Genomic DNA, 12,089 nt, shown 5'->3' with positions numbered 1-12,089 from the left:
TTTAGGGTTAGTAAAAATTATACTAACCCTAAAAAAACTCTTATTTCCACGGAGTCAAATTTCACTCTGAATGGCGTCAGCTGGGAGTCAACTCTATTCCTAGTTAAAGTGACACGGAAAAGGAGTCATCTTGACTCTGCATTGAGTCAATTCTCAGCTGATGCCACACAATCCGAGTCAAATTGATTCGGAATCCGTGTCACTTTAACTAGGAATAGAGTTGACTCCCAGCTGACGCCATTTAGAGTGAAATTTGACTCCGTGGAAATACGGAGTGTAGGCCTACAGTAGAAGGAATATAATAAGTAACATTTTTTTCATCAACCTTCAACAATGTTACTTAGTCACTTTAAATAACAGAAATCTAGCTCGATTTGTATAGCATTGTGTGCAAGGTATTCCAAATCAAAGAAGCGGATATTGAAAAAAAACAACTATAGTATACACTCTATTCCTAGTTAAAGTGACACGGAAAAGGAGTCATCTTGACTCTGAATCCGTGTCACTTTAACTAGGAATAGAGTTGACTCACAGCTGACGCCATTTAGAGTGAAATTTGACTCCGTGGAAAAAAATACCCCCCCCCCCCCACAAAAAAGGGGGGCCTTTTTCTTTCCCAATTAACTTTGCCACCAATACAATGGAAATGGGGTCTTCCAAATCATTTGAGGACAGGAGATCCCATTTGCTTTCTAATGTTCTCGCTATACACTCTTATTTCCACGGAGTCAAATTTCACTCTGAATGGCGTCAGCTGCATGGGAGTCAACTCTATTCCTAGTTAAAGTGACACGGATATATAAGGAGTCATCTTGACTCTGAATTGAGTCAATTCTCAGCTGATGCCACACAATCCGAGTCAAATTGATTCGGAATCCGTGTCACTTTAACTAGGAATAGAGTTGACTCCCAGCTGACGCCATTTAGAGTGAAATTTGACTCCGTGGAAATAAGAGTGTATTATTTGTTTCATCACTGTGTTAATTGTCTATTGGCTGTTATGAATCCCCCTCTTTTATCAAGCCATTGGCTTTTAAGGGTGTTAGATCCTTAACACTCCTTGAGGAATATATTTTACTCATATGATTTTTTTATGAAATTAATGGATTTGTATCGAATGAAATTTTTGCAGCGGCGGCTGAAATCTGCCTCAACAACTTGTACTTTTAGTTCATGATAAATAGTATTGATAATTTACATAATCACCCATGCAGGGACGGAGTAGGGGCATTACCCATCACAAGGCTAAAGAAGATAACATCTCTCTCCGACTCTCTCTCTCCGAGATCTCCTTCTCGTTAACGATATTATTGTCAGAAAGTTTGGGAAATAACATAAAGCATCAGGAGTATTAAAACCTTCAACATCCTTTTGTCGAGTTATGGGGATGAAGAAAGGCCCATCTAGCTATAATACTATGGCATTAACAAAAAAAACCTTTCAACATCAGTTTTATTTTTGGTTCTAAGAATGGAGGATAATTACATGTAATAATATGCCTACTTCGCATACATTTTGTTGTTCTTGTTATTAGCATATTTTCATATAGGCCTTTATATGGAAACACCCTTTTCTCTTATTTCCTAATTTTCATATATATGACATGTGATAGGTCGTGTTTAATTTTTCATGATCAATTTAGATATTTTGCCTTTTCTTGGCGATATTTCTGGTCGTATACAAATTAATCAAAAGAAAATAGCAATTTTTAACTAGAAAATGACATGAATTTAATGAAACAAGTTGATCTCAGCACAGGCCCAGAATTTTGATGTATTCCGAGCGCAAGGTGGCGATATACTCCTTTGTCACCATTTGAGAAGTGGGGTGCTATATAAAATGTTCTTATATTTGGACGAAATAGCATGGTGCATTTTCCTTTTCCACGAAGAAGGGGGAAGGGAGGGGGTGGGGAAGGGAGGGAGAGCAGGCCCGTAGCCACGGGGGGGGGGGGGGGGGCACGTGCCCCCAAAATTTCCAAGATCGGTTTAACTTTTTTAGACCCCTCCCCAGGACGTCGATCAATTACAATACGTGCCCCCCCCCCCAAACATCAAACTCTGGTTACGTCCCTGAGGGGAAGGGAGGGGGAGGGGAGGTGGGCAGGGGAAGGGAGGGGTGGGAGGGTAGGAGAGGTGGACTGGAGTTCAAATAAAGTTAACCAAAACGCACAAATTACCGGCGAGAAGAGAAAGAGAATGAGAAAACAGGAGGAAAATAATTTGCTGTATATTGCGCGCGATGCATGAATAAAAAGTATCTAAACTTTCATAACTCCGCGAACAGACAACAAACAGAAACGCCGACGTGCACTCAAGCATGAGGTCACAAAGCACAACCTGCGAACTTTTTATTTTGTGTGTACACGTAACCAAGGAGGGAGGGCGCTTGCGCTACCCATAGTTACCGAAGTGTGGTTAACATGTATACTATTCTTGTGTGCACTATTTATACGGCGCGTGAAGAAAAACATTGAACTTAAGATCATCTTCTTGGCACTGTACCTTCACAGAGAGTGGAAATATCCAAACAGAATTGTAAGTAAATTACCATCTTTGAAATTGATTGTAGAACCATTATTTCGTCTTGAGAAAAGTTGTATCTATTAAAGTCGTTGACACCAAAGAATTCGGGATCGGGGCCGGGAACGAGTCATGCACCTGCTGCCTGTACATGTAGCAGGTGAATTGCGGGTAGTTCTTCCGCACTACAGGTGCGTCTCGATCTCGCTGCTGGCTTCCAGGGCCAACTTGAATTCTTAATGCTTATTAATACATGAAATATTTTGTTCCTGTCACAAATACACTACAATTTACATGATCAAGACAGAAGTGAATTACTAAATGACACAATGATTTTTTTTTACTGGCAATTACATCTGTTGATCATGTTTTCATTATATTATTAAATCCTACCTTTTTTTTTAACAAGAAGAACAATATGAAATAATTTTGTTGCCTGCAAAATGTCTATTCTTGTTTAACTTTTACGCAGGTATATTTCAATCCCACGAAACAAATTGAAGAATGCATACACTAAGCAATATGGTAATTTGGTGAATTCATGTGAATCCAATACACTCATGGATTCAGCTGCCCATATTGCAAAGAGAAGGGGATAACCGTCATAACTTGTCATATGATTGAATGTGACACAAAATCAAGTAGATATTATACTTTTGTAGTTATACAGTATGCCAATCCTAAAGTACAAGTATACCCAAACGTTGTGTGTCCAAAGCAGACAGGTCGTGTATCAGGACAGATGATTGAAAACAGCGATTCAAAGAAGTTACATGCAATATTCCATATTATGTTGGACAATATCGTAAAGGATGAAATATCGTAAAGGATGAATAATGCATCGTGTTTATGTTATTTGCTTATTTTTTGTAAAAGCAAACAGCAAATGTGACAACTTTACTTTACTTACATGTAGATCTGCAATGTGTTTTGTAATTTAATTCAAATCTCTTTCATTAATGCCACAGGACTGAACTTTGTGACAGATATATTCAAAGAGGATTTACGGTACAAGGCACAAATAATCATGCCGAAGTCAAGAGCTCATGCTCCTTCTGCAGCAGAGGACGGAATTTGGGTGAGTTTTATGATTACAAATTTTGTTTTAATTAAACAACTATGTTGTAACTTGTATGTAATATATTTTCAAAGTTGAGCAAATAATGCATATCGTTTTTTGAAGAAAGAAAAACCCTCATGAATTTTAGATAAAAATGTAGTTTAGCAAATTTTGCGTAACTGATGTATCTTTATAATGCCATTATATTATTTTCTTTCATTTCAAAATTAATTTTGAATAAAAATCTTTGAAATAATGTTTTAAGTTTCTTTCATGCTCCTGGGACATTGTACATTGTCCAGTCAAGATGCAACCTCTTGCCCCTCTGCCTCCCTTGCATATAATGAGAATTATTATTAAAGAGTATGAGTACAAGAAGATAGACCAAGAAGATAGACCTGAAAGCTCGACTGCTGTCTCAGCATTCTTCCAGTATTTGCGGTAAAGGTAAAGGTAAACAAAATGCAAAGCAGTGCAAATGACCCATAGGCTAGGTCCATATGTGTAGGATAGCTGAATTGCATTTCTGGAAGAAAAAAAAGTTAAAAACATATGGATGAGTGTGACACATAGTTTCATGGACTCCTGTCCGAGTTATCTCGGGCCTAGTAAGTAGCATCCAGAGGGTTAAACTAGGAAATATTTGAGGGGAAAAAAGAAAATGTGCCACATTGTCGTATATTATCCTGATTACAATAAAATCTTTTGCTCCTTTCAGTTCCAAACTCGAGGCTGGTCAACCAAGGGAGAAATGAGGAACACAGGTACTACTACAGGTCTCATGCTGAGTACCAAGTTCAACCCAGAAGGCTCTTCCAAACCTCAACCTCCCCCACCAACATACAATGAGTTAGCAGAGGTAGGTCAAATTCCTGTCTTTACCAATGAAAGACCGAAGTTTAGTTAGAAAAATAGAGTTGATTTATTGTAGAGATATCGACCTACAGTTTCCAGTAGTTCAATTGGGGCACAGATTTATAAAAATGTATTTTTTTTGTGGAAAAATTGGAAAGTGACAAAATTCATTTGTACTGTTTGTGCATACCATTTATTGGACACAAAAAGTGAAGGATAGAGCACAACTGAAATCAGAGTTGCCAATTTGTGAAGTGATCTTCAAAACTATTTCTAAAAATGATTTTGTTTTTTTAAATTTTAAAACAAAATATGAAAATCAATTTCCTGGTGTTTTGATTTTTTGAAATATTGTTAAGCAACTGACATTGTATATATTGAATGATACTTCTATAATATGACTAAGTCATTTCCACTACATCAATATCCTACTTTATTTTGTTTATGAAACCAATTGTGCCTTGTAACCTGTAACCTCATATTTATTTATTTTTTATATTTCACAGAAGACCTACATACATTCCAACCCATTTTCCATGCATGACAATAGAAACTCTTTCCAGGACCATGGCGTATATTTTGGGCATGTAAGTATGCACTACATTCTACTCATACACTACATTTATTTCATGTGATGAGAAAATAGGTTAATTTTTCCTACCAGTATAAAATTGTAAAGGAGACAGCAATGAAAAACTCTAGATAAATTGTGAAAAATGTGCTGTAGAGTATGCAAGTATGGAATATAATTTTGGGCGGCTTGGACTCCAAACTGACCTAGAAAGGAAATTAATTACATATTGCATACAAAGTAGTGAAAATGAAACTACACTTAGAGAACAAGCATGTCTTAGATTAAATTATGTCTGATGATATGAATCTGATGCTTCCCTGTTACTTGGCCAACTCAATAATATTATGCAGTTATAGAATGTCATTGGTCCCTTACAATGTTATCCTTCACAGGCAAACGTCATATTGTAAATGTAATGAACTTTTATTAAAAGAAATGAGAGAGAAAACAAAACACCTCACATTCAATTCAACTTTTGCCTCGTGCTATTTCTGCCTAAGTACTGAAATAGTTTAATAATAACTGCTGAACTAGACAAATATATACAGTAGGTTTACAGTTGCACCATGTGAGAGAGAGGGGGAGGACTGTCTGTAATATTTCTTTCTCGAGTGTGTGTGTAGTCCTGAAAAGGACTGTTGGTAGTCTTGAAAAAGAATGTTGAAAAAGACCACCAACAGTCCTTTTTAGGACTACACACACACTCAAGAAAGAAAGATACCGACAGTCCTTTTTAGGACTCCCCAATCCTCCCCTCTCTCACATGGTATAAATGTAAGCCTACTGAATATCTACGTCACCATGCAAGCCGATACTTATAAGCAGCATATAAAAATATATATATTTATTTTGTATTCACTTCTAATACCCCCACAGGGCCTTGGTAAGCAAGTGGAGAATGGATCCAAAAGGCAGCACAACTCCGAAGACTTCGTCACCTGGAAGTCATCAGATCGGTGTTACAAGACGGACTATCGAGCTGAATACCAAGGCAACCCTACCAAGAACCCACCTACCACCAGGAGATTCCCTCGAACCTACTCTGAACCCCAACAAGGGGTAATAGACCTCCCTACCTCCACCACACATACATTTGAACCACCCAAGGTACCCTATGGTACCCCTACACAGGTGCTTGTTTCAAGTAAAGAGCCCCACCTTAAACCTAACCCTTGGAAGTATTCATACAAAGCCTACGTCAAATAAGTTTCGAAACTATACTATGTGACTATTCAAACTTTCCGCAGAGGCAACCCACTGCAGCCTAGGAGTTTGGATGCTTCAGCAATTGCCAAAAGTGCATGTGTGTGGACAATCTCTTTATAAAGCATCTGATGTCAGCATTATTAGACAAATTCTGGACAATCTTTTCGTTCCCTTGTTCGAGCAAGGAGGTAGACTATGCATCAAGGCATAATTGCTTTGCAAAATGTGGCGATAATAGTTGTGTGCTCTCTCAGTATTGTATGCAAGGGATATACTTTTTATCTTGTTTTTTTTTTACTCATTTGTGCTTGCCTGTGTTGGTATGGTGTATGCAAAAATATTAAGAACAAAATAAACCTATTTTATATTGAATTCTGTATTGAATATTTTTACTATCATGATGTATTGTTTACTACTGAACAACATTCCTGCAATTGATGGCCTGCTTGCAGATTTTGTCTTCTCATTACAAAGTTGATTTGTATCCCTCACATCAATCAAAAACAAAACATAAACTGCCCATTGAGAGATGAAAAACCAATTCAGTAGTAAAAGTTGAAAGTCTTCCAGACAAAGAAACAAGATGCAGCAGCAATATTAAGTTTAGTTTGATGGAAATGGGTAATATTTTGGAGGTAAAATAAAATATATTTGTATGGAGCAACAGCTCCTATGCCAGAATGCAAGAAGCAGACTGAAATGCAAACCATGGTTGAAATTGTAATGCCCAATGACTGATCAGGATACACTTGTATTTGCCTATTTTAGTTTGACTGAGGTTTAAACCATGAAAGCATGATTTAAATTGTGGTTTGAATACCAGCCTCCTTTGTGAATTGTGGCCTGTGTGCTCATCAATATGTGTGTAATTTCATTTCGCCACCATGTTTTCAGCCTCCTGTCTGATTAGGCATTAAGTGGGCTGAATGATTTCTATTCCTTCATCATCTTTCAATTTCCTCTGATTGTATCTGAAGGCAATGGCATTTGAGCTGGTCAAACCATACATTTTACATCTAATACATCAAACGTAATATGTTCTAAGTAATTTGTGGTACAGATGTTTTGATGTGATTGTCTTCCAAAGTATCACCCCTGCACTCTCTTGCCATAGTATTTAATAATGGAAATATAGGGATGGTGAAACAAAAAGCTAATCATGGATTTGGAGAGAAATGACACAAAAACTGGAGGGAAAAAAAAGATGTTGTAGAGTAACGGTTAACCGCTTTCCATTAGTAAGGCTAATGGATAATAATCTCAATTTGACACAGTGACCAAGAATGCTAAATTTGTGATTTGAGATGAAGTTTGTAAGACACCGTAGAGCAAATGCCATGAGTTCCCAGCAGAGGCGTGTACCTGTGCTATACAAGAAACCATCATCACCAGAGTGTGCTCCTAAAGTGTGCTCAATCACATTTGTTTAAAAGAAATTTAAAACACACTGAAACAAAAAGAATTACAATGTCAGGTGGTTTTCAGAATTAAAAAGTATATTATAGCATTTCAGCAGAAAATATTTGTACAATTTTCATCAATATCGGTATTCAAAATGTAAACTCTTTCAACAGAATTTAAGGCACGTACTGTATCAACTAGCAAGATAAACTCAATTTCCATTTCTAGATTTCTCCTGGATCCTAATCAAATGATTGGTCGACCAGGATTTATTCGTCATCAATTATCACACAAAACAATCAAATCACAAGGATCTGGAAAAAAAAATTTGTATAATAATACAAATGATGCATGTTTTTATGCAATCATTACAGGATCTATTCACTCTTGTTGAGTTTGTTTATGCACCTATCAAACACGGCCTTGTCCGCTTTGTACAAGAGATGCATACAGTCTCATCTCGAGTGCGGATGGATCGTATAATGAACTCAGCTGCATACATCATTTATGTATCATTAATCATAAAAAATGACAGAGATATACATGGTATAGAGAAGAGAAAGTGCACTTGTCATATCCATTTGATAGATTATTCATTAATGTGAAATGATATGTAAAACATTGTATTTGTGTATGTATATAATATATAGCAATAAAACGATATATGAAATGTAAAGATAAAGACATGCTTCTTGTATTGATTGAAATTTCTTTGTTGTCCAGACTTGTCACAGACAGAGAAATATGGCCCCTATTAAACCCTAAATACTCTCTAATCAATTTATTTTAATTTGACAAGTTAATGGATATTCTTAAATGAGAAAAAAACGTCACAAAGATAAAATCAGAGATAACATAAATTTCAGCAAACTATCTAAGAGATTTAGATAAGAGATTTAGATAGGACAACTTGGCAGATGTGTATTTGGACCAAAGATAAAATCTTGCATTCGATACCTGCATTTTTGAATGCAGCATAAAACATTTGAAACCTGAGAAAGCTACCAAAATGAATAATTCTTCTGAATAGCTCTTTTTGACTTTGAATGTCAAATCACATAATGGTCCTGGACAAGCCAATGGGTATGAAAATTCTAGAGATGATAATCAGAGGTAACATTTCAAAAATGTGATCAATAATATGTAAATCAGTAACAGTCTACTTATTATAAGAGCTTTGAAAATCAATCACTCTACACTGAATTCAATCTGTAACAAATCATCATTGAGTCCTGCAACAATAACATCCTTGCTTCTAACTGGTCCAACTCCAGAGGGAGTCCCAGTCAGTACGAGGTCACCGACCTCCAGCGTCATGTACTGACTGATGAAACTCAGCAAGGTTGGCACACGGAATATCATGTCTTTAGTATTCCCATCCTGCTTTGTTTCTCCATTGACCTTTAACCATAGCCTTACATCATCAACGTTGTCGATCCTTGATGCGTCCAGGAAACCGCCTACCGGACAAGATGTGTCAAAACCCTTCGCCAGGCTCCAAGGATGGCCTTTGGACTTGAGGTCACTTTGTAGTTTCCTTTCGGTCATATCCAGGGCGAGGGTGTACCCACCAACATGCTCCATGGCAGAGGATTCTAGGATATTGCTGCCTGATTTTCCAATGACAATACCTAGCTCTACTTCATGGTGTATCTCTGTGCAGTTTGGAGGTAGCTATGTGCAAAGAGAGAACAAATGGATACATTACATCATCATTGCCTTTGGTCTTCCTGGTGATGCTACAGCATGTCTGACATAGCAACTTGTATGTTGCCATTGTATTACGTATTGTAACAGGTGGTAGACTTCGGCAAAGATACATACCACTTTCTCAAGTTAGCTCATTGATGACTGACAGATGAAGGGGAATAAGATCTGGAGGTTTTGGGGGTGGAGCTTAGCAAGTTTAAAAAACAAATATTTCAAAAAATATTTAAAAATCTATGAAACAATTCAGAAGTTTACATATCAAAATACGAGATGTATGCAGGACTGCACATCAACAGGAATACACTTGTATTTCAATGTCATGGGCCCTTTAATACTCAGACTACTCTATACTCTAACCCAGTTTACCTATGATTAAGCATCTGATCTTTATCATTCATGATATCATGATCATTATGAAAATAATAATAAACCACCCCTTTCACATTTGAACGCAGTGGACTTACTCTTTGTTGTATATCACCAGCATCACACACATTAACCAGAAAGAAAAAAGAAAGGGATGAAGATTAGCCCATCACCATTAGAATCGCAATACAAAAAAAAATTATTCACATTTGGTAGCCATCTGAATTGATGTTGTCATTGTAACATTACTCTGCCAGTATATCGTCGGTGGGGTGACAAAACCTCGTATCTCAAAAATCATGAATTTTCAGGAGAGCGAAAAAACTTTCCTGTCTCAACAAATTTAGTGCTGTGACACCGTCCTTTCTTTTTAAAACTGGAATGTTTATACAATTTTTAATGTCATTGTTGAAATACAGTAAAATAATTGTTTTTATATTTGAAAGTGAGTTATGAGGTTTTTGCGTTTATCTACATTGAGATACAAGTTTTTAGTTTTTATTCAAATTGAGATACAAGTTCTTACTTTCAATTCTGAATGAGTTATGAGGTTTTGGTTGAATAAGTTACAAGGATTTGAATACACTAACTTCGGTACTGTTAAACCGTGTGCAAGTTATGGGGAAAAGGAATTACGTATGTTATGAGGTTTTGTCAGTGCAGCTTCAAAGGGGGTTAAAGTTACGAGGTTTAGTTTAAGGGTGTTTGTGTGGAATTTGTGAAAAAACCGAGAAGGAGGTGTTCCATGGATTTATCAGGTGGTGTTGTAGGCCATTAGGTACAAAATTATGCAAAAAAATCAAAATCTCAAAAAATTGAGATAAAAGGTTTTGTCACCCCACCAATGATATTAAAGATAAAGACCAGTTATGGTCATGCTCTTGCATTGTGAAAGAAAGTTGTGGAATCGATCAGAAAAGGTTGATCATCTAGCATATAAGTATTGGTGTGTACTGGAATCATCAAAATGATAAGTAATCTGGCCCAGTCTTGGTAAAGTTACAAGCACTGTACACAGAAAAATGTATATGGGACTACGCGACACGTGCGATATCTATCAGGTCCAAATAGATATATATTTTACCAAATATATCTATTAGTAGGCGGTAAAAATTTGTATCATTACGTATTAGTCAAAACATGTTCTTTCACATGATTGGTAATAAGAGCTTCCATTTCATTTTTTGAGAGGGGGGCGTCTCCAAAACTGGTCTTTACCTTTAAAGCCTTATGAGCCTTAATAAGTACATCCAAATCATGGCATACCTTTATGTTGCCTTGTCCTTCTTGGAGATAAGCTGATGTTGGTTTTAAGAAAATCATAGGCTTGGTAGGAACCTTATTCCCCAACTCCGCTGCATGCTCACTGAAAGATAATTGACAAGAATAACATTGTTGTATCGGACCTTTCAAATTGCATAAATAGGTTTTGCTTTTCTGGGATGAAAGTTTTGTATAAATAAAATAGTTTTTTCAACTGGTATATTCTGGTACAGGTGTTTTTTTTTAATTATTCCCCCGTTATTTGTCAGCACATATATAATTTCAATTTCTCAGCTTCAATTTTCCTCATTGAAAAGTCTAGACTTTATTGTTAGTGAATTATTCAATTAATATCCAACTAGAGCTTGGCGCATTGATTCATGTACAAGTCTGTCAGCTACTTTACATTATACAAAATACATCGTTTAATTAGAATTACTCATTAATAGTAGACTATTATCATGATTAGTATTACGAGGTTATAATTTATATAAAGTTTGCAATCGCGACCTTAATACATGCACTACAACAGCAACCAACATTTCTTTCAATATACGGGACTTGGCAATGACGAAAGACGTTTTGAGATCTCTCTAAATACGATCATACTCGACTCACGCATAATTCCTGCCGATACAAACTATCTTCTTTCCAAAATTTGCAAAGTTGTTAAGCGGTTCTGTGTTGGAAGACATTTTTCGGATGGTTGAGATCGCAATCCTTTGCATTCTGACTGCTCCTCGATCGCTCGACGCTAGTACTGGTTAAATTCAATGCAATATACCACACGTGATACATTTAAGAGACGAGGCAGGCTTGTACTCGGACAAGACGGACACACCCCCTTTTCATGATCTGCAAGCTTGTAAATCAAACTGGTAAAGTTATAAGCTTGCCAATGGTAATTACCTAGGCTCAATCATAATTCCTGCCGATATCTTCATGATCTTCAAATCCAATGTTTTCAAAGTAAAATATTTTGTGTGTAATTCATTGATAACCTTGATGAGATAATCCCGAAGCAGTTTTTCTAAGCTATACTGGGCCGGGATGGGATGTGTTGTGACAGCAGGTGATGGTGCACACAACAGAAAGGTGTGAAAATCCTTTGATAAAGAAGCTCTTTGTTTCA

The 12,089-nt window shown here is 36.6% G+C and overlaps 2 protein-coding genes across 2 annotated transcripts; one reads left to right on the top strand and one right to left on the bottom strand.

Moving 5' to 3' along the window:
• Positions 1-2,371: 2,371 nt before the first annotated feature.
• Positions 2,372-8,297, top strand: LOC754043 (testis-expressed protein 36). Its single transcript, XM_011665245.2, has 5 exons — positions 2,372-2,537; positions 3,491-3,600; positions 4,301-4,441; positions 4,944-5,024; positions 5,888-8,297. The coding sequence occupies exons 2-5, from the start codon at positions 3,550-3,552 to the stop codon at positions 6,215-6,217; spliced, it is 603 nt and encodes a 200-aa protein (XP_011663547.2). The 5' UTR covers positions 2,372-2,537; positions 3,491-3,549; the 3' UTR covers positions 6,218-8,297.
• On the bottom strand, positions 7,946-11,731 carry LOC581398 (acylpyruvase FAHD1, mitochondrial). Its single transcript, XM_781400.5, has 3 exons — positions 11,576-11,731; positions 10,961-11,060; positions 7,946-9,292 (listed from the first exon to the last, which is right to left on the bottom strand). Exons 1-3 carry the CDS (start codon positions 11,683-11,685, stop codon positions 8,807-8,809), a joined length of 696 nt encoding a protein of 231 aa, XP_786493.3. The 5' UTR covers positions 11,686-11,731; the 3' UTR covers positions 7,946-8,806.
• Positions 11,732-12,089: the final 358 nt, after the last annotated feature.

The sequence above is a fragment of the Strongylocentrotus purpuratus genome, unplaced genomic scaffold (genome assembly GCF_000002235.5).
Source record: "Strongylocentrotus purpuratus isolate Spur 01 unplaced genomic scaffold, Spur_5.0 spur5_scaffold_15, whole genome shotgun sequence".
Lineage (NCBI taxonomy): Eukaryota > Metazoa > Echinodermata > Echinoidea > Camarodonta > Strongylocentrotidae > Strongylocentrotus > Strongylocentrotus purpuratus.
The sequence above is the reverse complement of the archived record's forward strand: the minus strand, read 5'-3'. Positions and strand labels throughout refer to the sequence as shown.